At 42.6% G+C, this 27,679-nt stretch overlaps 2 protein-coding genes across 2 annotated transcripts; both read left to right on the forward strand.

Moving 5' to 3' along the window:
* Nucleotides 1-3,860: 3,860 nt before the first annotated feature.
* On the forward strand, nucleotides 3,861-9,201 carry LOC310776568 (potassium channel subfamily K member 13; the record flags this gene model as incomplete). Its single annotated transcript, XM_083636747.1, has 2 exons — nucleotides 3,861-4,197; nucleotides 8,324-9,201. The coding sequence occupies 2 exons, from the start codon at nucleotides 3,861-3,863 to the stop codon at nucleotides 9,199-9,201; spliced, it is 1,215 nt and encodes a 404-aa protein (XP_083492873.1).
* Nucleotides 9,202-10,300: 1,099 nt separating this feature from the next.
* calm3a (calmodulin 3a (phosphorylase kinase, delta)) lies at nucleotides 10,301-27,009 on the forward strand. Its single transcript, XM_083637827.1, has 6 exons — nucleotides 10,301-10,657; nucleotides 17,055-17,085; nucleotides 18,596-18,739; nucleotides 20,691-20,797; nucleotides 22,537-22,672; nucleotides 23,287-27,009. Exons 1-6 carry the CDS (start codon nucleotides 10,655-10,657, stop codon nucleotides 23,313-23,315), a joined length of 450 nt encoding a protein of 149 aa, XP_083493953.1. The 5' UTR covers nucleotides 10,301-10,654; the 3' UTR covers nucleotides 23,316-27,009.
* Nucleotides 27,010-27,679: the final 670 nt, after the last annotated feature.

Here is a 27,679-nt window from a genome sequence, read left to right on the forward strand (position 1 = left end):
AGACTGACATCCGGCCCACGGCCGCTGGCTCTATATACCCCCTTCCCCCTAGGAACACACCCGCACACATTAGTTCCTAGCTGCACTCTAGACACTTGTACATCACATTACAGGTAATACCTGGATTACCTGGAACGCTACAATACTTTGGACTACATACTCCATGTTGCGGCCATTGTTGTGTGACGTCAGACAACTGGTTCCCAGCCTAGTGGGGGTAGATTTTTTTCTCCCAGTTTTCAAGTGGGAGCTCCCACTTTGAGTGCCGTTCCAGCTCACTTTTCCTAATAGGAGGCCAGAAAATCTGAAGGTCCCAGTTGTCTGGAAGGCAGCATTAGTCTCTGATGATTGAAAGCTTGGGAATCCCCTCTACAGTGATTGCATCATGACTGAAGAGGCGGGTGTTTGAAGTGATTGAAGCAGTTCCTTTCTGTACGTCGTCCGGACGTCATTGAAGTCCCAGGTGTCTGCATGGTTCCCTCTGCACCCGCCCAGCTGATGTCAAGAAATGGTTATCAGGGAAAAAACAATTGATAGTTCACCAGTGGGACAAGTCATTGAATAAGGTTTCCCAGAATTACGTATGTTGCAGCAGCTGCAGTAGCCTGGGTAAACCCAGCCCCCAGTGACCTGCTCTCAGGCTCACCCTGCTTACACTACAGTCACAAGGTAGTGACTGGGAACTGAGAGAGCAGGTCACGTGGGGGCTGGGTTTACCTAGGCTACAGCTGCAGCACATCTGCAATCTGGTAATGTTTTTCTTGAAATAAACCAGAATATGAGGCCACTGGGTTAATTTGAGCATAATAATATCAGGCTATCAAGCTTTTCTTGTGGCAAACAATATACATTTATTTTACTTTATTTTATTTTATTTTATTTTAGGCTATTGTTCATTTAATCTATTTTTGTTATTTTTCATTATTGCTCTGTAGCATGAAAAGTGCTATAGAAATGAAATTAGTATTAATATTGTTGCTGTAATTATTATACCACAATAAGTTTGACAAATGGACAACAATTAAATGGATGTTCACTCACCAATCACTGAGAAATAGGATGAGGCAATCTTTCTGATGTCACGCTTGTATTGGGCCTTCCTGTGGTCAAGCTGTGCATTGGCCAGTCTGTTTCTGTCCTGGGTCTTGATGGAGTTAATTGTAGAAAACAATGACTCACATAATAATACATGGAGGGGAACATTGTGACGAGGAGCATTGCAACAGGCCCGGGGGACAGGGTCATAACCAGGTCAGTAAGCTTATACAGTGTGTGGAGTGACTGAGGTCAAAAGCAGCAGAGTAGAGAGATGAACTAACCATTTACAAAACATGAATGTACAATTGTATAATGAATAAGTGCTATGTTAACATATCACAAATGTGTTATACTGTAAGTGATCTATAAACTTTTAGTAAGTGAAGTTTTCCTCACCTGTTATAAATGATGTGTAAATCATTTACAAGGCTATCTGCAATGCATCCCCTATTCCAAAGTGTAAACCATTCATTCAGGTCCCCAGCGTGGAAGCAGCAGGAAGTCATCTCTGATCTAGATATAGATAACGACCTGTGGGCGTTTGGCTTTGTTTCAGTGACAGAAATAGTCAAGTAAAGCTAGTGAACAGAACAGGAATTTACAAGAACCTTCAGATTTGTTCTCTTAATCATAGGGCAACAAAGTAGGGCGTTAAAACATCTGTAAGACGTATAATGATGACACAGATAAATCTCTGCATAGCATTGTCACTAGTATACTAATTTTAGAAGTCTTAGAAGGTTCTGACCTCTAGATTAACGACCTGTGGGGGCGTTTGGCTTTGTTTTATTGACAGAAATAATCACAAAAAGCCAGAAATAGTCACAAAAAGCCAGAAATAGTCACATAAAGCTAGTGAACAGAACAGCAATTTCCGAGAACCTTCAGATTTATTGTCTTAATTAGAGAATGTTACAGATTGTAAGCGTGAACAGGTGGGACAGACAAAATTAAGGAATGAATTGTGTGGGAGTTTTGTTTATTTTCTCAAGACATGCGAGGAACTTGGCTGAAGCAGGATGCATTAGTATTTTTTGTTCTGTCCCAGGCATGGCCAGATTCCTTATGGACCACAGGAAAGGGATGTGTCCTGACCAACTGATTTATACTTGCCTCATTTCAAAGGAAAATGATTGCATCACTGCCGGGAAGTGTCTGCGTTAATATACACCATATTTGAATGCCATTCATGCTGACAAATACCTTTTTGAACTTGTCTCTTGGCCTTACAGGACTGTAATTTGTTACTGTTGTGTCAGCTAGCCCTCCTCTCCCTGTTCTCTCCACATACTCTCTCTCTGACCCCCTTCTTCTTATTCTCACCAAACGCGATTGTTGTAGAATGGAATTTCACCACTCCTCATCCTCTATATAACAATTATAACAGTTTATATAAGCTGATAATAAGAGTGGTGAAATTCCATTCTACAACAGCGATCAACTCGCATGTACTCGCACTCGCCCTGTCAAGCCCTGCCCCGCTGCTTCAGCTTGGTTGGCTGCCTTGCTGTATTTCCGTCTTCAATTGCAGCGAGGGAAGGAGGGGCATTTCGAAATCGACCAAATGAAGACGGAAATACAGCAAGGCAGCCAACCACGCTGTAGCAGCGGGGCAGGGCTGACTGGGCGATAGCGAGTACATCGCTCACCGCCCATGTTGGTGTGCAGGGGCCGTCATACTCCCCCTGTTCTCCCTCCCCACCTCCTCCCCTTCCTGAACTCTCCCCCCACACTATTCTAAAGCATGGCACCCATAATCTTTCTCTTTCTCCCTTCCCCTGCTCCTTCCCCACCTCTCCTTCCCTGTTCTCTCCTCCCCCACATTTCCTATTCCCTCCCCACCTCCTCCCTCTCCCTGCTCTCTCCTCCCCCACATCCCCCCGCTCTCCCTCCCCCCTCCCTTCTCCTGCTCTCTGCTCTGCTCTATCCTATATTTATATATTTTCCATATTTCTCTATCAATTGTTCAATGTGTTATCATTACTACTGTAATTTGCTACTGTTGTGTCAGCTAGAATTAGCTAGACATATTTTCTGTGAAGCCTTCTGGGACATGCTTGTGAATTAGGGCTATACAAATAAACTTGACTTGACTTGACTATTGTATGGCATCAGGTCTAGAAACAGTGAAGATTTCGATGAGATGTCAGAATCGACTGTTCCACTTTATCTAAAACATGCTGTGACCAAGGTCACTGCATTTCATCGGTGCTGCCATGACATTAGGAAGCCAATGTATGATGTCACACCAAGGAGATATACGATTGTGGTTTTCCCTGCTATGAGTCAGTAATGATGAAGAAAAACGTGCGATCCTGACCCCACACTTTTAGTGGTTGTGAAATGGTTCTGAAAGCACAAGGGAAATCCTCTGATAAACAATAGTGAAAAATGGCTAGATCCTAATAAACCAGTTGTCAAATATGTGTGTGTGCATGTGTGCACGCATGGGCGCGCGTCCGTCTGTGTGTATAAGTGCGTGCATGTGTGTGTGCGCGTGCGTGTGCGTGTGTGTATGATAGGGTGAGAGTGTGCACATGTGTGTGCATGTTTGTGACTCATAAAGGGATGGTAAATATTGATTATTGAGCTGCTGATAAGCAGTAGGAATTAGACCATTAAAGTGACTGAGCCACCTGCAGAACCTCAGAAGACAGACTCTCACTGTTAAAGCCGCCTGCAGAACATCAGAAGACAGACTCTCAGGGACTTTCAGATTGGGAGACTGTAGACACGATTAAAGCTGTGATAAAGGAATAACAAGTTGGGCAAAACCCACCTATGGTGTTGCTTGTCAGGGCCCACTATAGGTCTGTATGGAAATGAGGAAAGAGTCTTTGTGCTGCTGTCCATCTGTGTGCCCAAGCAGGGAAACGGCTTGCTTCTACCTGCTTGGTGTGCTCATTGCTGTTTACATGCTGGCCGGTGCTGCCATGTTCTCTTCCTTGGAGAGGCCAGCAGAGCTACAGGCACACCGGCTCTGGGAGAAGAGGCTGAGGGAATTCAGTCATGTGCATCACATTAGTCATGAAGACCTGAGCTCTCTGTTGCACCACTATGAGGAGGCCAGGACTGCAGGCATCCGGACGGAACCAGGCAGAGCCCTCTGGGACTTCCCAGGAGCCTTCTACTTTGTGGGAACTGTAGTCTCCACCATTGGTGAGTCAAACGCAACAGCTGTGAGACATCTTTTTTTAGACAGACCTCAGAGTTCTTGAAAGTTCACAAGTTCAACGGCAAGTCAGAGTGGGATTTCACACGTTCAGAGTGCTATTGACAAGCTTCTCATCATTTATATGATTAATATACATTTTTCTGTAGCTGATTGTCGGTTTTTGAGGTGTCAGCCAGAGTTTAGTCTGACAATTTTGTGCACACAGGATAGTTACTGTTTTAGTTAAGTTAAGTTAGTTAAGAACATATAAGTGCCTGGGCGGCAAGCAGGCGGCGATATTTGACAATTTAGCTGGAGCTCAGTCAAACTTTATTTAATGTCAGTTTTCATTGTGAATTAAAAAAAATGGTCGGGGGGTCACTCTGCACCCTATCGCGAGCCGCATCTGGCCCCCGGGCCACGAGTTGAGTATAACTGCTGTAGGCTATACAAACACACTTTTTAAGAAAGAAAGAAAGAAAGAAAGAAAGAAAGAAAGAAAGAAAGAAAGAAAGAAAGAAAGAAAGAAAGAAAGAAAGAAAGAAAGAAAGAAAGAACAAAAACTTAAGTATAAATTAGAATGCAACCAATCAGACAGACCTCATAAGCCTAGCAATATGGAGCCCCTGATTATGAAAACAGCAGATCAAAATGTACAGCATTTATTCTATAGACGTCTATTCTATAGATGTTTTCGCAGATGTCCTGTACTAGCAAACACTGCAACAGGAAGTGAGCTGGGGTTCAATTTAGAATGTTTTTGTTGTCAAGTTAAAACTGTCTCTACACTACCTCAATGCCCACTCTGTCACTGCAGAAAACGAGGGAGAGATTGCACTTAGTGTGGATCAATTTCCTTTTTACAACAACTTAAATGTTTACTGACTGCGGTCATTTCATGGTGTACATACTACATAACAGATGTGGAGGCAGTGACATTGTCACCATAAAGGTTTCCAAACAGGACAGTGATAAGGGTTATGTTTGACATTTCACAGTGATTCCATCGACTAGGGGTGCTCCGATCCGGCTAAGCCACGATCCGATCCGATTCCGATTCCTGGGGTCACGATCCGATTCCAGAATCGATTCTCGATTCCAACGATTCTCGATTCCAACGATTCTCGATTCCGACGATTCTCGATTCCAGAATCTAGAATCGATTCTCAATTATGTAGTTTTATATTGCAATAAAACACAAAGGTAAATCTAAGACAAGAAATGACAAATGTATTAATGCTGAACTTCAAATTCAACTTAATTTTGCAAACTAGGGGGGAATTCCCCCCTTATGTTCTTCAGATAAGATGGATTTATAGGCTGGGGGGATCTGTAGACTTTGAGAAGGATTTATAGATTTTGGGGGAATACATTAACCAGAGTTCTTACGTGCAAGAGGTGGTGGCACTGTGGCAGTACAGTACAAATGACACGAACATTTGGACACTTATTCAGCCGGTATCTTGCATGTTGCGTTCAGGTGCACTGTAATTTTTTTTTTTTTTTTTTTTTTTTTTTTTTAACAATACGAAGAAGAATCGATTCTTGGGAGTTTGGAATCAATCCAGGAATCGTGGCATTAAGAATCGCGATCCTTTCAGAATCGATTTTTTGGAGCACCCCTACCATCGACTGATTGAATCTTTCTCATTCCCACCGTGTTCTGCTCCTATCTAACTGTCCACACAAACACACAGCCAACAAAAATCCAATTTCTTTGATTTTTCACGTGAAAATTCAACCATATTGTCTTCAGGAAATTAGTCTCGCTTGCCAGAGTTCCCTCCCTTCCGGGAGAGAGTCTGGCAGTGCAGATCTCCACTCTTTACTTGCGGGGAAAAGAAATGCTCTGTTTGGTTTAACCTAGTCTCGCTTGACAGACTCTCTCCCTGCAACGGGGGATCCAATTGTTTTCAGCGTGTAGCAACGAGCTAGCATTGTTGATGTTGTTTCACAGCGGCGCAGGCATTTGAGATCAACAGATTCGTCACGGAGGGAGCGGAAAGGGAATCCATATATGGTCGCAGCTGGGCAGTCAGCCAATGGCAGAGCTTGGAGTGAGCGGAAAGGGATTTTCTTCTGCTGCCGACTGAAATGGTCGCCACCAATGGCAGAGCTTACCATGGATGTATTGGCTTATACCAGCAGCCTGTTAGCCTGGTAAACCAGCCAGTCACGTGAACTCACGTGACGGGAACGTTCTTCGTTCCCGTCTGGCCTAAAGCTTACACCCAGTGTTTGCAGTGGGCGGAAGTTGTGTACTTGTCCAGCTTCTCTCCCGGAAGGGAGGGAAGTCTGGCAAGCGAGACTATAACCAAATCTACAGTGTGCTTACATCGGCATGTACTAGCAAATTTCAACCAATAATATCATGACATGACAGCTATCAATGAATCTCCAACCGTCATTTTCCGGCAACTGTGCGATGCAGTACTGACACAGAGCTAACGTCAACTAGCTGATTTTCCTGCGGAGGGCAGCACAAACATGTATGGCCTCAATTCCAGTACAAAATAGTCGTCCTGACCCTCGTCTCCGCCTCCGGTAGCTCGAGGGGTACGCCGGTCTGCTCCGGTAAAGGGAGAGATGAAGGGCAGTTAGTCCTCCTCAACTGAACGTTTGCAAGGCTAGCATCCAACTCAGCGCTGTCACAATAGAATAGTGCACCCACTTTTCAGTGGTCCAATCAAACTCCACAAACAATGTCCTGCCTCTCTAGCGGCCTGTTGTCCAATCAAATTCCTCCCAGTCGCTGGTCCCGCTCTGGTCCCGCCTACAATCAATGTTTCACTCTGAAATATTGGGCCCTTTAAGTGAGGTCGTGTTGATTCCCCGTGGGCGGGATTTCTATTATACGCATTTCTGATGCCTCCTCTCATCATCGCAGGAGGAGTTTCATGATGGAGCCATATGCCAAACTTGAATCTTGTTTGTTCTATCATGTATCATCATCATAAATGTTTTGAACATTCATACTAGTCTCTCCTGATTGAAAAACCATCACAGATTTTTGAACAATCCCGCCCCTCTGCCCCTCCCATAAATTACAAATGTTTTGCGGTATCTGTCACCCTCTAGTGGTTGGAAAATCCATTATGCAGCTTTAAAAGATGAGGGCACCACCACTGCACTGCAGTGTTGAGTCCCTGGCTGTGAGCTCAACAGTGGAATAAGTCAATTACTCTGTGACATTGATTGCTGGTTGATGAGAGTTTATAGAGGAGAGAGTACATGTAGAGTAAATGAATGAAGATGATCCATGCCTTGAGAATAAAGCGAACCACCCAAAATGTATGGCCTACCTATGGTCGAGCTGAGCTGTCAGACCTCAGTCAACCAGGGGTCATTCTTGTTTTTCTCAAGTTATCAGACATGACATCATGCACAGCCCCTATAGTCCGTGACAGAGTTTATCTGTCTGAACAGACAGAGACAGGGATGATAAGGAGGATGATAAAATGAGTTTACACAGGATATAGCATAGTTATCATACTGTGCTACTCTCGCAGCAAGTCCGGTAAATAAAACTTGTATATATTAGCTCACAGAACAGATGTGGACATTGCACAGTTCCATGGACTCTTAGTGAACTCGGTTCACTTCACAAACTTCACTTTTATTTTTAGTTCATCTTATTTATTTATTGAATTATTTGCATTTTGCATTTATTGGATAGGACAATTAGCAGACAGGAAGGTTAGGGAGAGAGAGAGGGGATGACATGTGGCAAAGGGCTGTGGGTTGGATTCGAACCCGGGCCGGCCGCAGGAAGGACTAAGCCATTATGGTATACGCTCTACCAGGTGAGCCACCGGGCGGGGCGTACCTTTTCTGCATATTTTATACATGTATTTATTTTTGTAGGCTATTTATTTATAGATTAATATTCATTAAGCCATTTCTAATTGTGGATGATTATGCTGTCCTCCATATCATAAACCATCACAACTCAAACAATTCTTTTTTTTTACACCAAACTTAAACATTAGAGAGGTAAACAAATTGTCATATACTCTTAGCCATTGCATGAAATGCTGAAACAATAAATTTCAGAGAAAACCATAAATTACGTAACAGGACAGTGTCTGCAATATCACAGATTGGACCTTTACCCTAATGTCATTCTGACAGGATTTGGAATGACAACCCCATCCACCACCACGGGCAAAGTCCTGCTTGTTCTCTACGGTTTGCTAGGATGCTCAGCAACCATGCTCTTCTTCAATCTCTTCCTGGAGAGAGTCATCACATTTCTGGGCCTCCTCATATGCTGGTGCCACAGGAGGAGAACGCAACACGATGACACTGGGCTCTGCACAGCAGCAGGTCACACTCAGGGAGAGGAGGACAGAGGCAACGAAGGTGGGAGAAACAAGGAGTGGAAGAAGCCATCTGTGTACCAAGTCACACTCGTCCTCCTCGTTGCCGCCCTGGTGGTAGCGTGCGGAGCTGCCACCCTCTACTCAGCCATGGAGGGCTGGAGCTACTCGGAGTCGCTGTACTTCTGCTTTGTGGCTTTTAGTACAGTGGGCTTTGGGGACTTTGTGAGCAGCCAGAGGGGGCACCACGAAGGCAGCCAGCTATACCAGGTGGCCAACTGTCTGCTGATGCTCCTCGGAGTCTGTTGCACTTACTCCCTCTTTAACGCCATCTCTGTCACCATCAAGCAGGCTCTGAATTGGATGCTGAAGACATTGGCCTGGATGTACAGCAGTATCTGTCACTCCAGGCCCCAACTCAGACCACTGTTCAAACGCTGTTTCCCCCACTCTGAGCCACACATGTGTCTCTGTGAGGACGACACTCTGCAGAGAGAGCAGAGGCAAACCGTTTCCGGTTTGGGTCACAACATGCTGTGGGGTCCCTTTGCTCCAAATGCTATTGGTAAATGCTTGTGTGATGAAGCTAAAGTGAAAACAGTATGCCAGAGAGACATACACAGAGGAATCACAGCACTGTTTGAAATACAGCCTGTTCAGCCTCCTGCCCCTTCTTCCCACAGGCCATAAGACTCCTCAACAAATAACACACACACACACACACACACACACACACACACACACACACACACACACACACACACACACACACACACCCTTGTACAAGTTTGGAGTGCAATATGACTGACTGATTGTAATATTGACTAAGTGCAATACTAAAAAAGATTACATCTCACACCATTTATTTCATTGTAGCACCTTGCACTGCCATTGTTAGTGTTCTTCATTGTTGTTTTTCTCTTTTCAAATGTATACTATTATTGAATGTGTGTTTTTGTTCTTTTTAATATGTTTGATATTTATCACGTGTTGCTTTTTGCTTATATTTGATGTCCTGTGGAGCCTCCCGGCCTAAGAATTTCACGAGTGTACTTGTACAACCGGAGTGACAATAAACATCTTGACATTTATCTCAGTGCTCCCAATGTCCTCCTCCTCAGTGGGAGAATTGTTTTTGAAAAATGTGAATAACAAAGCACTCCAACAGAGGGAGACATTGTCCTTTGTATAGCTGAACCCATATCTGTCTGTCTGTCTGTCTGTCTATTTATCTATCTAGTCATTGCTGACTAGATGAAATAACTATATTATACTATTCTATTCTGCAAAATGTTGTTTTGCCTTACTAGATAGATAGATAGATAGATAGATAGATAGATAGATAGATATAGATATCATCCGGTTTACTTGAAACAATAAATTAGTGATGGAAATAACAGTATTTAGTAGGCTAAGTAATAATAGTAAGTAAAATGCACTTCTACTCAACATCTGCACGTAGAATCTGCACGTGTGTGTGTGTGTGTGTGTGTGTGCGCGCGTGTGTGTGACAGACAGACAAGTGTGTGTGTGTGTGTGTGTGTGTGTGTGTGTGTGTGTGTGTGTGTGTGTGTGTGTGTGTGTGAGAGAGAGAGAGAGGGAGAGGGGGAGAGAGAGAGAGAGAGAGAGAGAGAGAGAGAGAGAGAGAGAGAGAGAGAGAGAGAGAGAGAGAGAGAGAGAGAGAGAGAGAGAGAGAGATACTTTCAGTGTGCGGTATCTTTGCGCGCTTCTTCCATATAGTGCGCCAAGAAGCAGGGTTTTGCATTTTGTTAAACGGCGGATGGACTTGCAGGATCATAAGTGCAAGTTCAGTGACGAACATATTAATAAGTTAATGCGGTGCCATATGTGCACTGTGCAGTGTGTAGTAGATAACGCATTGACGGCTGCGTGGAAGGCTATCGCGGAGGGATAAAGTACAAATGAAGTAGCACGGCACGCCGGTGGCATCTCTGGATTTGAGATTTCCGTGCAACTCTACGCCACTTTGGCACATTATCTCGCCAACTTGTTTGGAGAAATACTTCGATAACGTTTAAGGGTTAAATTTGACCAAATTATCTAATACGCACATCGCCTACGGCCTACCAAAGCTGGTGGTAGATATTTTGTCATCTCAAAGGTGCCTGAAGACTACGGGACAATGGTGAGTATAGGCTAACAACGTTAGCCCCCCACTACTAGAGCTAATTTTGTCACAATCTGTCGGACTGCTTTTTGAGACTGTCTTCGTTGCAATAACTAACGTTGCAGAGTTGTCTTAATTAAACCATTTTAATGTTAATGGGCATCAAAACACTCTTTCCAAGCCAGCTAATGCTAATTACCCAACTCCAAACTTGCTAGCTCGCCAAGTTACTTTAACGTTACAATCTAAGTAAACGTATCATTAACGTTAGCACACTCGTTAGCTAAGTTGTGTGCCAGCTACTGTCCGTTAGCAGTTACCACAGAACACCTCAAATGGGCAGGGCGAACATGTATTTATAATAATTGTGTGGCCTTTAAATTAACGCCAGTGTTGGCAACAGTTGCAGAAGCCTTTTTCTGTACTCTGAACCATCAACTGCGCAGCTTGTTCTAGACTAGTGGAACGAGGGCAGACGACATCCTCATGGAATGGTATCTGTTAATTAGCAAGTTTGTTTCGCTGTTGGCAAATAGCGTTACTGAAAGGCTTTCGTTTCACCCTCAGTGCCCGAATCAAGGTTTACTTTGCAGCCTTTAGCTTTGGATCCAAAGTGGGCGTGGTGGTGAAAGGGTGGCAGTGTAAAAATAGATCATCCGCCGTTAGCTTGAAGCCCTCGTTACAAGATCGCTGTCATCTCACTAACTAGCTTGCTGTAACTAGCCTTTTCGCATCCCACATGACACGTTGGTGTGCAGCCTGGGCAGTAATGTATTGTAACCTACCTCTTGTCGGCACAGCGGCAGTGTGTTTTGACTGAGTGTAATACAGCTCGAAATAGGCTATACTAGTTTGTATGCAGATCACAATTGGTAACGATTGCTACGCCAATTTGACGTGACGTTTTTGAAGCTGGTGTTTTTACTATTTTACCGATGTGTTCTCGCAACGAGACATGACAGCATCTCTTCTTCTGTTGCGTATTGCACCACAACGTTGCACCGCATTCTGCTCCTCCTGAATGATCCTCTTTGCCACCCCTCCTTCCTCGCCCCTTTCTCTACCATACGCCTCCCTTCCCCCCCGCATTGAACCAAACCATGCTTGGTGCAGTAGGCTGTCAGGACCCGCAGTGCACGCTCTAAAAAAAAAGGAATGCGAATTGTAAAAAGGTCTTATTGTTGCGGGACAATGCATCTCTGTTCCCCGTGCCTCGTCCTTTATCTCACAATTGTTTTTGTGGACAGGACTGGGCCCTTACCACAAGTCTGTATTTGTTTTTTGTCAATAGATTATAGTCTGTCAAGCAAGGAATGGAACAGGTTACAGCATCCCATCCAGTTGCATAATATTAATAATAAAATATGTATCTGTCTAACATTAGATTTAATCTCCAACCCATGTGGTTGCCTCTTCTGTCCATGCAACAGTGTTAAATAATATTTTATTTTCTGATAGAGCAGAAAGCCAGCAGTAACGTCACTATTTATTTGCCTTGGCGATTCAGCACTTTACACCGGATGCATTTTAAATTTGCTCTGATCCAGACACTGCTTGCTTCAGCACCATTGAGTTGGTTGGCAATGACCACAGTGGATGCTCTGCAGTCTGTCTCTCCCTCCTCCTTACCTCCCTCCTCCTTACCTTCCCCCTCTCCTCTCCCCATGGTGACTCATTGAAATGGACCAGAGCAACACTTGGCATAACCACCCTGGGCTAAAGAAATGTTGGATTTAATCTGCTTGGTTTTGCCAAAGCAAGGATTTGGTTAGAAAGCATGTATCCTTCACCAGTAACTACTAGAGTAAGTGCTCATGGAAACATGTTTATTATTATTATTACTAGAAATAGAATGCGCTTCGCAGTTCGCACGGTCATTTCCAGTATTTCTAGCGCACACAGCTTGCAAGCTGTGCGTGCTCGCCCGTTCAACTGGCAGCGTTAATTGGTTTGCCGTCAAGGTCTTGCAGACGCACTGCGTGTGCTCGCGGATGCAGCGCGGCCTCGCCTGCTCAAGCAATTGTGGGCCGCACGGCACGGAATCCCTTGCCTTATTATATGAGTGAGATTATTATTATTAGTCTGAATTCTCACCTCTCCCATCTTTGAGGGCCAGGCACTGTTGAGTGCTGAGTTTCCGTTGTCTGGTAATTGCCGGACTTTGACCGGTAAAATTCATAAAAGTCAAAAGACAAATTAAAATCTGCCGGCAGGTCCGGGTAAATAATCCCCCCTCAAGCAGCACAATTTGAGTCATATTAAAATAGATTCAAGATTTTTATTGTCACACCGTTGTACCAAGTATGCACGTGTGAAATTCTTATGCTGTGGGCTCTGTTACAGACAAGGTGCAGTAGGTACCTACGAGGTGCTCTCATGAATCACCTCGCCCTCGCCTGCTCTATGACATCATAATTACGGCAATCACCTAATTAAAAAATCTGGGTCCGTCAGGTCACCCGCACAGCCCAGGGGCGGAAGCCATCCTCTCCGTCTGGTTCCTCCCGATTCTAGATGACATCATCACTGAACCATAGCCTCACCCTTAGGGCAATTAATCTGCCCTAATTAAAAAATCCAGCTACGTCAGGTCACCCGCATGGGTGCCCTTTACACACCCTGAAGGTTTCAGCCCGATTGCACGTAAAACGGCATAGCTGTGGCCGAACACAGAACTTGAAACAAACAAATAGGTAACCTGCTATCAATTGTTTTTAAGCTCAATAAACACAGAACAATTTTGTGACCGGAATTTATTCCAATTGTCCGGAAAACTGAAATCATGCCGGGCACGTTGACCGGCACCGTTCTTGTCTTAACGGAAACACTGGTTGAGTGTCAGGTCATCATGGGTGTTGGCCTCTTTTAAGCTTAAGACATTGGCATCTTCTTTATTAGTTGCATCAAGGTTAGCCGTGGAGCTACATGAGTTTCATTGCTGCTTTTGGTCGTCCTTTTTTAAAACGAGTCCCCAGGCTGTACGGTGACATGACATCATCAACTGATCTAATCACTTATTTAACACTACAGCAACACCCTAGGATTACAGGCCGGCGAGGTTTGCTCCATAGCACAATGTTAAGTTTGTTATCTCTCATCATGTCAATTAGTTTGTTATCTCAGAATCATACCTTGACGAAGACACAAGGCAAAACACACACTCAAAAGCAACAGTTGGCACAAGGGCTAGTGCTGTGATGATGAAGCAAGCCCCCACATCCGTTCACTAAAAAGATACAAAGTGCTGGTTAGTGGCGGTGAGATTCAGTGTGCTACATTGGCGACCCTGTTCGTGTCTCACTAATTATAGCAGGCGCATGTATTTCGGGGAGTGGAGTATTTATACGCGTCCCTCATCACACTTCCTCAGCCTGAAGTGGGCATGTTGACTGAGGCCTGAGAGGACCTAGGATGGCAGAAAGAAGTTTCACATTCAGTTTAAAGCTGATCTGGTGTCTGATTGTAATAGGCTCAATTCAAAAAAAAAATTATTACAAGTTATAATAAAAGGTAAAAGTGCTCTTGGAGCAGCAGCTGGTCATTATAACCTTGGCACCCTATTCTTAGCATGGTGGGGTCATATGAAATAGTCCTAGGTAAGGGTATATATGCAAAGTTGCATATAAAAAGAAAGAAAAAAATAGATATAGACATTTCACCCAAGTTCTAGGCTATACGTGAGTGTTTGTCCAGAGCTACATGACAGTGATGCAGTAGCTAAGGCGCTGCTTCTGGTAGTGCTACTAGTACTTTTATTCTTTGGTTGAATCAGTTTCAAATGGCAGTGAAGTCTCAGAAAATTAGATTGACCGTCTCCCTCAGAAACAATGTGAAACCAATTTCATGTCTTCACAAAGGCCATGAGAGATACAGGCCAGGAATAAAAGTCCTTTCTGATGAAGGCAAAATAATTTTCAAATGCCTGATATATTTCTTTCTTTCTTTCTGTTTATTCCAGACATCTTAATGTCCTGGAGCTCTTAAGCTGTTAGATGAATGCTTTCCAAAGATAGATCACGGCGGCTTGAACCCAAGCCTTCCAGTTGAAGGCCCGGCTTCCTACTCAATATGCCCTCCTACTGTCTGCTTTAATAAACTAATGTCAAAAAGCATCAGTCTTCCAAATTAAGTGATGGCCTAAATGCATTCTACACCCGCAGAAAATCACTGAATAAAGTGTTATGTAAAGTGTTAGTGTGATCATGTGGTGCACACAGAATCACATTCAGCATTTCACTGTGGCCTGATTCAGTAGGAACCAAACTGGGAAATCATTTCTGTCTGCAGTGGCATAGATAGACAGATGAGATTTAGTTAGTTTTACAGATGGGATATCGGTATTGGGTGCCGATGCTGATGTAATTCACATATTGGACTGACATCACCGATCCACGTTCCGATCCAGATTCCATTCAAAGCTTGCGCATGGCATTGAGCATTAACCCACTATAACACAACATGAAATAGTGCTAGTAAGTTATATTAGTGAGCTAGTAACGCTAGCACTTAGCCAACTCAACAACATGTCCTTAGTTTTGGAAATATTTGGGGGGTTTGCCACTTTATCAAATGTGGTGTGGCACCAAACCAAATACTAACTGATGTCACTGTTAGGAGCCAGCTACTATGTAAAGGTGGAGGCTGCAGAGAGAGTTGCCAAGAGCTCTGTATCAGAATCAGTATTCGCAGATACCAAATTCAGCGATCGGAATCGGCTCAAAACTGAAAAAAAGGCGATCAATGCGTCTCAAGTTAGTTTGCTTTTTGTTTGATAGAGAAATATTGGGCTGTTTCCTCAAAGTGTGAGGTGTAGGCCTAAGTGTTTGCTGTTTGCAATAGCCTATTCTTTCTTTTACTTGTATTTGTGAATCACTTCAGTGTACGAACACATTCAACTTTCATTTATAAAATACAAGCTAGTCTATATATGCTTAAACCTGAACCTCATTTAAGACATTTTTTAGAAGCCAGATTCTTGTATGTTAGGGAGATTGAACTGCATGACCTAATATCAGACATCATGGTGGAACCAAGTCACTTTGGTCCAAGTCTCAAGTAATTCCCAAGTAGGACTAGGGATGTCTCGATACCAATACCAGTGAAATTCCACAATTCTCCATACCATTTCGATACCACGGTGAAAACAACAACAAATCCCATGTACTTCAACATACACTCCTTTTATATAAAAGTTTGAAAAAGTGGCGTGTAGCATTATGTTGTGTGCATCTGAAAAGCTTCTGTTAGGGTTGGCTGTGTATGTGTTTGCTGCTGCTGACTTTGCTCCGGCCTCTCCTGGTCGAAATCCCCCTTTTGACTGAAAGGAAAATTGAAATTTAGACTCACTGCGACTAGATTTTTTGGTAGAGGCATACAACTGTGATGCGGTATTTCATATTTAATGTTTAAACCGACTAACACAAACAAGTCATCATGTGTCAAGTCAAGTCACAAGTCTTTTAACTTCCAAGTCGAGTCTCAAGTCATTTATTTGTTGTCAGGTGACAGGTCATCAAAACAGTGACTTGATTCGAGTCCAAGTTACCAAGTCTCAAGTCCACATCTCTGCCTAATATAGCCTATCGTCTACATGAGGATTGTAGAAAACAATTTATTTTGTCAAATTAACTCTGCAGTCTATGGTCAACAAGACATTAATTTAAACTGGCAACATGTCAATAAGAATCCTATTCTATTACCAGTGTTTCCCCTATATGCATTCAGCAGCGGTGCACCACCGCTGCTGAAATATGGCCACCGCTGCTATAGATTTTTTCTTTAGAAACTAACCTTATATTACAGATGCTTCATATCCAGTCAATTCACACACTTGTGAGTAAAGCATATAACGGTAAACAAGAAACGTTGTGCTCCGTCGCTTACCTGATCATGTCAGCACAACGCACAGGTGTAGGAAGCATGGGGGACACGTGAAATGTGGTTAAAATGTCCCCCTCAAAAAAATAAAGCACTAAATTCTGTTATTTACCTCCAAATTGAGAAAGACTGTTATTGTGAAAAGCCGTTATTTTTGAAAAGGTTGTTTTTTTGGATGGGCCATATGTATGTTTAATTCAAATGGGGGGAAATAATATTGTGAAATGCCATGATATTTTGGTAGATACTGTACCATACTGTGAAATGTCATACCATTACATCCCTAATTGCCTAATACACTTGTATTGACTGGCTGTCCTACTACACAGGACAGGACTAGTCACTAGGCAGGGCGCGCTTTGCAAGTGAAATAAAGAAAATTGGGCTTCACCACCGCTGCTACAACTCCATTCTAGGGGAAACCTGATGACTATATGTGTGAAGCAGTCAAGATAATTGTTTCTGTTGACCTGCCTGAAATATCACTCTGGCTCAAATGCTGCAACTGCAAGTAACCTTGTTACGCTTTCCTCAACAGGCTGATCAACTGACTGAGGAACAGATCGCTGGTGAGTACTCCCTTCATTAACCATAGATAACATCATTTTAGTCAAGTCATGTTTATTTGTATAGCACATTTCATACACAGAGGCAATTCAAAGTGCTTCACATAAAATGGTTGGCAGGAAAATAAAAGAATAAAAGAAGAGAATAAAATGGACATTTAAAAGCATCACAACAAAACTTAAAAAAAAAAAGAGTATAAAAAGTGCATTAAGCAACAGGCGCAGCAGTTGCAAAAAGAGCTAAAAACGTATAGAGGACTCATTGGGTTTGCATAATAGAATAAATCAATTTATCTATATTGAGTCCCCCGACATCATGACTATATAAGAAACATGACTACACACAATTACAATCATCTATGTTTTAAAACCAATTGTATAATCGTGATTGAGAAACAGCTGTCAGCAGTTAAAAGCGACGGTAAACATAAAAGTCTTTAGTCTATTTTTAAAAGTAAGTAAAGTTGGGGCAGATCTGAGGTCTTCAGGCAATTTATTCCAGCTAGCAGAAGCATAGTGGGTAAATGCGGCCTTCCCATGATTTGATTTGATCCTAGGGACAGTTAATAAGCTGGACCCTGCTGACCTGAGAGGTCTAGACGGTTCGTAGCGTGGGAGCAATTCAGCGATGTATTTTGGGCCTAGGCCAGTAACCCATTGATATCTGATGCAGCATTTGCGTGTATATCCCTCATTTGTGTGTGCATCCCTTTAAGACCGCGTCATGCGGTCCGCTGTCTTAAAGGGATACACACACAAATGCTGCATCAGGTATCAATGGGTTGTGATTTATAGACTAATAACAGTATTTTAAAATATATTCTATGACACACTGGCAACCAGTGTAAGGACTGAAGAACTGGAGTGATATGATCAGCTTTCTTAGTCTTCGTTAGAACTCTAGCAGCAGCATTCTGAATAAGCTGAAGTTGCCTAAGTTATTTTTTGGAGAGACCAGAGAAAAGGCTATTGAAGTAGTCTAACCTACTATAGATGAAGGCGTGAATTAGTTTTTCTAGATCCTGTCTGGACATGTAGCCCCTAATTCTTGCTATATTTTTAAGATGATAAAAAGCTGATTTTCTGATTGCCTTAATGTGGGAGTTAAAGTTGAGATCGGAATCAATAATAACGCCAAGATTTTTGACTTGATCCTTAGGCTTCAGGGATCGAGACTCAAGGCGTGCAGTGATTTTAAGCCTTTGTTCTTTGGGACCAAAGACGACCACCTCTGTTTTGTCTTTGTTTAGCTGTAGGAAATTCTGGCGCATCCAGTTATTTATTTGGTCAATGCACTGGCACAATGATTCTATGGGAGCATAGTCAGCTGAGGAAAGAGTTATATACAGCTGAGTGTCGTCTGCGTAGTTATGATAAGCTAAAGCTACTTTGTTTTTTTGCATAATTAGGCCTAGAGGGAGCATATAAAGGTTGAAGAGAATGGGCCCCATAATGGATCCAAAGCAATGCATCTTCACTAACCTGTGCCCTTTCTGTCAATGCATCCAAACAGAGTTCAAGGAGGCCTTCTCGCTGTTTGACAAGGATGGTGACGGCACCATCACCACCAAGGAGCTGGGGACTGTGATGCGTTCTCTGGGACAGAACCCCACTGAGGCCGAGCTGCAGGACATGATCAATGAGGTGGATGCTGACGGTGAGGGGGAACAGGCCTACACACGACGATAAGAAAATTACACTCTTACCAACTTTAAAATCCCTACCATTTAAATGGAATGATTTAATAGCACATACAGCAGCAGGCACGTAGTACATAGTAACATGTTCTTGTGAGCATACACCACAGCTTAATGCGTGACTGCCGGAGGTGCTTTGATAAAAATGTTTAAAGAACCAATACAAGTACCAAGAACTCTTTAGTAGGTCAAGTGATACGAGTACCAATACAAGTAGTACTCACTTAGTAGCCGTTCATGCTATCTAGTATTGGCCTATATTTTTTTTTACATTTATTACAACATCACTTAATTATTTTGTTCTTTCCAAAAATGTTGGTGACAGATTTCACCATTTTATTTTGAAGGCAGAAAACACTCTTTTAGAATCTCCTTTTTCACCGAGTTCGAAGAAATGCCGTCCTGCAATTTCCTCTTCCTGGAAAGTTTTGGTGGAAAGTGCATGTTGCATCCGTATCTGGATGGCTTTATTTGCTAGTTATGAGTACTTGGAGCTGAAGCGGCACCAATTCCAATACTACAGGTGCACCTCCCTCATTTGGCAGTGTGGCTCTGGTTTCCACCAGCGTCATATTTCAGATATGTATTGTGTATTGATGTTTCCACTCACACCAACCAGACCCAGTAGTGACAACAGCAGTTCTGCGTTATCTAGAGAGCCCATCTCAGCGTCACTTCCTGCCTCAGCATACGAACCGGCGTCTGAAAAATTATGAATGGTGGTGAACGGTGAGGAACGATACTTTTTTTTCTAATCCAGTTTGAATTGTGCCATCAAGTAAAATGTACCTTAATTTAAAAGATAACTTTGCATGTCAAGAAAGCTGCCGTTTGTCATAAAACTGAAACGTAACGTTTAGTTTTTGTATGAAACCGCTCAATCAACGACATCTCTTGTCTCACACAATATACGTCACACACCAACACAGCCTGGTGGGAGAGAGACGTGCAAAGTTGTTTTTTAAACTGACAAACATCATGTGTACCCATGGCACAATTCAAACAGGGTAAAAAAAAATCTATCTCTGTTCACCACCACCCATATTTTTTCAGACGCTGGTTCGCATAGGGTCCGACCAGGAGGGGAGGGACTTTGGCTCTCTATACCATCTCTGACATTGGTGGCTGTTTTGACAAGTATATTAGTATTCTGAATGTTTTGATCCTAATTACCTTTACCAGACTGAATTGTGGTTTATAATAATTAATAATAATTGATTGCATTTATGTAGTGCTTTTCAAGGCACCCAAAAGCGGTTTACAAAATATTTTTTATGCAAATCATGTTTTATTTATTGAGCAGTATCTGCGTAATAAAAGGAAGTAAAAGTTGTGTTTGCGTCTCCACACTTTCCAAATTTTCACACAACTCAATACGCAATCCTGTGTGACCTGCTGCATAGTGATCATGATCATAAGACAACACATACTCTGCTGTTTTATAATAATGTACATTGTTATATAAGCAGTGTGTATACATTCATGTGATATAGTGTAAGTATGTAATGTTAAATGATTAAATGATTTGATAACTGTCCAGTTCATGTTTACTAGAAAGCCAAGTGTACTGTTACCTTCTCCATAGAAGACATTAAGGCAGCTGATCAACTAGGAAGCTACAGTGGAATAAATCGTGATTTGATTAGGTTTATATGACACTGTTGGACTGAACACAATCTGTACTTACTAGCATACTGATTCTTGAACTTGTGCATACAAGAACCTCGTAACTGAATCCGCTAAGGAAGTTATGTAAAAAGTAAGTAGGGTTGGTGTATTTAGTGGCATAAAGGTATTAAATCCTAAGATTGAAATGCTGTAATATAAATGCCTCAAAAATTAATTACAAAAAGAATTGTGAATAATTGCTTCAGTAAAAATAATTAACTCTGTCTGTGTGTGTCTGTTTAGGTAATGGTACAATTGATTTTCCTGAGTTCCTCACCATGATGGCCAGGAAGATGAAAGACACCGACAGTGAGGAGGAGATCAGAGAAGCCTTCAGAGTCTTTGACAAGGTAGCGTAAAGTATGCCACCATCTTAATGGTTTGAACAGTATGGCTTAGAGCAGGGATACTCAACTTGCTTTTTGTAAAATGACAGGAGGTCAGGGGCCAGTTAATAAACACAGATTCTTATACATTTTTCGGTGGCGGTTTTTGGGGGTGTCAGCCGTAGTTTATTTTGCCAATTTTGTGCACTCAGGATAGTTAGTAGGTTAAGTACATAAGTGGCTGGGTGGCGAGCAGACGGCAGTATTTGACAATTTAGCTGGAGCTCAGTCAAACTTGATTTAACATTCGCTTTCATTGAGAATTAGAAAATGGTCAGGGGGGCCACTCTGCACCCTATCGCAGGCTGCATCTGGCCCCCGGGCCGCAAGTTGAGTATCACTGGCTTAGAGGAAGGCTTTGTTTGACAGCGGGCCGAGAATGAAGTTGGCCTCAGGGACTTATTGCTGAGCTATAATCTGACTCACAAGCTAATAGGAAGAACTCATTGACAGGACTTACATTTCTTACTGCTTAGTGCTTAGTGCTTACAACCTGCAGCTCCAGCAAAATGATGTCAGAACATTTCATGCTTTGCTTGTGTTATGTAAACATATGCCGACCTGCAAGCCTGTTGCTTATTTTGCAGAGAAACACTGCATTTTGACCTAAAAGTAAGCAAGCTGGTATTGGTAAGTGCTTACTGTAAACACAGCAAAAGAGGCTGGCTTGTTTTAATTTTTCTTTTTTTTTCGTCTTATTTTGTTTTTGTTACCTTATTGATTAAGAAATAAAAAATAAAAGAATGAGGCCAGTCACATAATGTCATTTTCTTGCAGTTAACCAGCATAAGGGTAAAAAAAAACTTTCTTGTATATGTGTCACTAAGATGTTGGTTGATGTTGTATTTGACAGTTTGTTTTTGAGATATTGCCGCTGTAAGCAAACAATGAATGGCTGTCAGAGGGGCATCCGGGTAGTGTGCGGTAGATTCCCTGCCTACCAACACGAGGGTCGCAGGTTCGCGCCCCCGTGTTACCTCCGGCTTGGTCGGGCATCCATACAGGCAAGATTGACTGTCTGCGGGTGGGAAGCCGGATTGGGGGTATGTGTCATGGTCGGAGCGGAAGGGAACTGGTGGGAATAGCGTGATCCTCCCACGTGCTATGTCCTGCCGATTCTTGGTTGACCCAACTTTCCCCTGCTGTTTGACAGCTCCCATTTCATGTTTTGCTGTTTGGGCAATGCCAGAACCACCTAACACCCAGTCACATCAGCTAGGCAAGCCACAAGCCACAACCATGTGAATCTGCTGTAGGGGCCACTGCTGGCACAGAGCAGGCAGTTAGTGCCAGGAGCGCTGCCGGCTAACCTGAGGCTTAAGAGGGAGAATGCTGCCAAGTACCCCGATAGGAATGCGTTGTGTTGACAGTTGGGGATTTACACCTTTATTTATTTATTATTGTTATTTTAATCTTGGGTTGTAGGGTTGTAATTATCTGAAAATCTTGGTGATAAAGATGGTTACTGCCGAGGCTGGTTTCTGACCTGTGTAGAGGCAGTCGACAGATTGGAAATGACTTGGGTGTTAATGTTTGTTTGTTGCCTTGTTCTCCATGAAACTGTAGGTTTACTCGACCACAAAGTTGGGAGGCAGAGTAGACTCCTCTGTAGTGTTGTGGCAACTTATTTCAGTGCTATTCCACTTTAACTAGTAGTAAAATGGTCCATTGAGCACAACAGTTACTTGTGGTGCCCCCTGCAGGATGGTAACGGCTACATCAGTGCAGCAGAGCTACGGCACGTCATGACCAACCTAGGGGAGAAGCTCACTGACGAGGAGGTGGACGAAATGATCCGCGAGGCTGACATTGATGGAGATGGGCAGGTCAACTATGAGGGTGAGCTGTCCCCCTTTTCTTCTGCTTTCTTCCATTTCCTGGAGACATTTGTCATCCTCTCCTCTTTGTCCTCTGTAGCCTCCTTCACCCGTTTCCTCCCTCTCGAATAATTGAATACACTGCCTGATACACTAAACTGCCCCATAGTCGTTCCCTTTTAGAGTTTGCAGATGTGACAATTATGGATGCTGACACAATAAACATTAAACAACACTATTTTGTATTGATGCCTTGTTTAGTTTGGCTTTTAAAAGAAAGCAGGAAAATGGGTCAAATGCTACATAGCGTTTACAGCAGCCTTTCACATCTGATATGAATGTCTGAAAGAATTGACAGCTACCAAATTCTTCACTGTTGTAATAATAATAATAATCTTAATTAATTAAGATTATTATTTATATAGCACTTTTTTCTTAACAATATTAGAAAGTGCTTCACAAATACAATAATTAAATCAAAAAATAATCTAACATAAAACAATGAAATGGGGGGGGGGGGGGGGGTGGACAGAATAAAACCAAATTCATACCGAGATCAAATCTTAAAAAAAAAAAAAAGTGTACCGTAGTTATACCTGGCTTACTGTCTTTTTTCTCTCTGTTCTTTTTCTACAGAGTTTGTCCAGATGATGACTGCCAAGTGAGGAGCACTCTCACATTTCTCCCTTAACGTTGCTTGTCCTCCTAAGATCCTCTGTCTTTAAAAACAAAAAGAATCCCTAAAACTAAACTAGAAACCCAACCCCCCCCCCCTCCAAAAAAAAGCACTATCTATTGAATTTTGCAATCTGCGCTTCGATACATCCAACTACTTCTAAGGTATCTGTTTAGCCTAAAGCAACAGAATAATCCCTGGAGAAGTGAATGGACCAAGCTTTAAGTGGGCCAAAGCCCTGTACTCCAGACCAAGATCCTGCCGAGTCACTGAGCTCCTGACTAAATTAGAGGAAAGGGCAACGCTGAAGAGGCAGAGGGATAGGAGCCCCATGCCACAGAACGTTCAGAGAAGCAAAGTCTTTCCAATACCCCCTTTAAAAAAAAAAAGAGGAAAAATATAAGAAAATTGACATTGCACCAATGGCAGTTCTGATTCTCTCAATGCTGAATTGGGCTCTTGTACTCTTCTTGCATGCACTCTTTCTGTGGCGCTCTCTTGTCACAACGAGGTGGTTCTGATCTCATCAGAGGAGGTGGTCAGATTGTGTACACACACTGGAGGTATATACATTAATCTATAGCTATATATCTGTACAATTTGTGTCACTATTGGTTATTGCAAGAAAAAAAGTCACAGTGTAAGATGTTGCATTGGTGCTAGGTGGGAAGACACGTGTTCTTCTAACCTTGGAACAGTTTGGGCAGGAACAGAAGATAGGAAAGTGCTGAATGGTTGGGTTTTCTTTTCATCTTGTCCTTTGCTTTCTGGGATGGGTGGTTCTTTGTTTTGGAAGGCGGGCTTGACTTCCCCTGCGGCACTGATTGGAGGCGGCGTGGTACGTTGTATTAGCTTCAGGATGATGAGGAATATGAGAACACGTGAGGGGACTGCAGTAAAGACATTTAATCTGCAAACCGATATCCTGATGATAACAATATTGATGTAATGCTTTTTAAATGTGTTATCAAATATTAATGTATTAATTACAAACTTTGGTCACAAAATATATCTATATATAAGTGTATCGTAAAGTTTGCATTGCCTATTGTTGTAGTATATGCCCTGTGTTTTCTCTTTGGTTTTGAAATGTGCCATAATACTCTAAACGCCTCAACCTTCTTGCAAGACAACTTGTAGTTAATTAGAAATATTATAAATATACTTAATATATATATATATATAGTACAAACATATATTTGCACTTTGGTGTAAACCATATCGATATTTAAAAAGGTTTTGTTCTGAAAGAAGAGAAAAGAAACCACATTTTGCTGTTGTTGCTGTGTTACGGCCTCCACAATACATAAATCAAAACAGGCTCAAGTGGAGAACATAACATGAAAGGACGCCAACACAAAGATCAAAAAGGATAGGGTTTTTATTTATTTCCCAATTCCTGAAAGAAAAAGAAACCCAAAACCATAAAATAAGAAAACCTGGCAGTTCGGCCAAAATAAGCAAAAGGGAGAGGGGTCTGGGCTGGCCCATATAGGGCCGTCGAAGCCAGCCCCTCTCCTTAAGCTACCAATTCAAAATGTTAAAGAATAATTTAGGAAAACTAAACTAACACTAAGAACGAAAATATAACTACCGAACTTACCAGGTTAAACTAAAACAATAAAGCCTGGCACCTATTGTGCCAGGACCTAAGAAAGTAACGGTATGGGCAAAAAAGATCAAACAAACTGCAGGTGCTGCTGGGCTGGATTCAGAGGTAGACTGACGTGTCCCAGCAGCAAGCCAGCTTATATACTAAGCAGAGCTGCATCAGCAATCAGGTCTACAGGTGTTCAGCCTGAGGTAATGAGGAGCAGAGGAAAACAATTAAGCAGCTTTACTCACACAGGATGTATACACATGAATGTGCCTTGATACATACCATGTGAGATCTTCATGGCCACACACAACACCCCCACCCTATGATGGCGAATACCGGGAGTGCAACATGAGGTATTCAGTCGTCAGAAAAAGAGCGCAACAAAGTGTCGGCCAGGACATTGTCTTTTCCACGGACATGTCTGACTTCCAAATTGAAGGCCTGAAGCAAAAGAGACCACCGTCTCCAATTCGAAATCCGCATTTCAAAGAAACACCTACATATTTTTGTTATTTAGAGCAAAGCAATTATTCATAGTGTGACCACTTTTCCTGCAATAAGTGCAAAAGGGCTTTAGTCTAACAACCTCACCACCAGACTTTTCCTCCGCTTCAACACTTGACTTGGGTGGAGTAAAACTCTTGACCGGGACACTATTCTCCGAATTGGAGTGGAAATTGCGCCAGGATGAGCAATGAGAGCCACGCTCCGAAAAAGATGAATGAAAGCTATCAAAACTGTCCTTGTGAGTGAGGACGTACTCGTCAGCAAGGATAGCAGCTGCAGATAATTTACCCACCTTCTGCTCATTAATGTAAGTTGCAATTCTATCTGGCAGACAGTTTCTAAATTCCTCTATAAGAATTAACTCACGCAGCTGGTCAAAATCAGTGACATTTTTAGAGTTACACCAGCGATCAAATAGTGCTTTCTTCTCTCGGCCAAACTCAGCATAAGTCATATCATCACTCCTTCTAAACCGACGAAACTTCTGCCGGTAGGCCTCCGGAACCAATTCCAGGGCCCTAAGCACCACGACTTTCACCTGATCGTAGTCCAGACTCGCATCTGTTGACAAAGAAGCATATGCTTCCTGGGATTTCCCAGTCAACACACACTGGAGAAGCAAAGGCCAAACATTCCTTGGCCATTTCAAGGTCGTCGCCACTCGCTCAAACAAGTTGAAATATTTATCAACATCTTTTCCACTAAATGGAGGGATCATACCGATGCACTTTGTGACATCAAATTCTGAGCGGGGAGTAGCCACATTCTGAGAGTCAGGAGAAGACTGATTTACTTCCAGCTCTCTTAGCCGAAGTTTAGTTCTCTCCTCTATCTCTCGTATATTCACTCGGGCATCAAGCTCCTTTTCCCGCAGCCTTGCATTTAGCTCTTTCTCTTGGAGCTCCATACGTCTCATCTCTAGATCAATCTCCCTCATTCTAATCAAGTGTTCTGGGCTCTGCTTTACAGCTGACTCTGACACACTTCCACCATCGGAGAACAAAACTCCTTTCTCCTGTAGGGCAGACCATACTTCAGATTTAATTTCCTGCTTTTTAGATTGTTTTGACACAGTTACACTATAATGACCCGCAATGGAAATCAAGTTCTCTTTTGTACATTTATCAAATACCTCAAGAGAAGGATGTGCCACAAAATCCTCTATTTTAAACTCCATCTTAAAGGGAGATGTCAATCAAATTGCCAATAGACAACAAAAGAAATATCGCAAACGCAACAACAGGCAAAAAAAAAACTGGTCCGCCGCAAACACGACACAGACAAAGCTCACAGCCAAAGCGCAGCACCACGCACTAGAAAAACACACTGCCCACTCAGCAGCACACAAACTGTGGCGTCCAAAACAGGTGCGCAAAAACACCGCACCAAACTCAGGCACTTGAGACACTTGCTGTCTCAATCACAAATCCAAAATTTTTAAAGTGCCATAGATCAAAATAAAGTAAACGTGCTTACAGAAAAAAACTGCTCAAAGCACGCTACTAGCCTACTGAGGTGGTCAAAACACACAACTCTCAGTACAAAAAAAACCTCGCGATCGACGAGCCCCCATTATGTTACGGCCTCCACAATACATAAATCAAAACAGGCTCCAGTGGAGAACATAACATAAAAGGACGCCAACACAAAGATCAGAAAGGATAGGGTTTTTATTTATTTCCCAATTCCTGATAGAAAAAGAAGCCCAAAACCATAAAATAAGAAAACCTGGCAGTTCGGCCAAAATAAGCAAAAGGGAGAGGGGTCTGGGCTGGCCCATATAGGGCCGTCGAAGCCAGCCCCTCTCCTTAAGCTACCAATTCAAAATGTTAAAGAATAATTTAGGAAAACTAAACTAACACTAAGAACGAAAATATAACTACCGAACTTACCAGGTTAAACTAAAACAATAAAGCCTGGCACCTATTGTGCCAGGACCTAAGAAAGTAAAGGTATGGGCAAAAAAGATCAAGCAAACTGCAGGTGCTGCTGGGCTGGATTCAGAGGTAGACTGACGTGTCCCAGCAGCAAGCCAGCTTATATACTAAGCAGAGCTGCATCAGCAATCAGGGCCCGTATTTATCAAGCTTCCTAGAATTACTCCTAAGAACACTGCTAAGAGTACACTTATGAGCAAAAAAATTCCCAGCCAAAAGCTGCACTTAAAAGTCAGTTATTATGCATCTCACTCCCTCTTTCAGCGAGGTGTAGGACTGAATCCTAAGTGTCAATCTCAGAGCTGATTT

The sequence above is a fragment of the Poromitra crassiceps genome (genome assembly GCF_964638095.1).
Source record: "Poromitra crassiceps genome assembly, chromosome: 5".
In the NCBI taxonomy this organism is placed as follows: Eukaryota; Metazoa; Chordata; class Actinopteri; order Beryciformes; family Melamphaidae; genus Poromitra; species Poromitra crassiceps.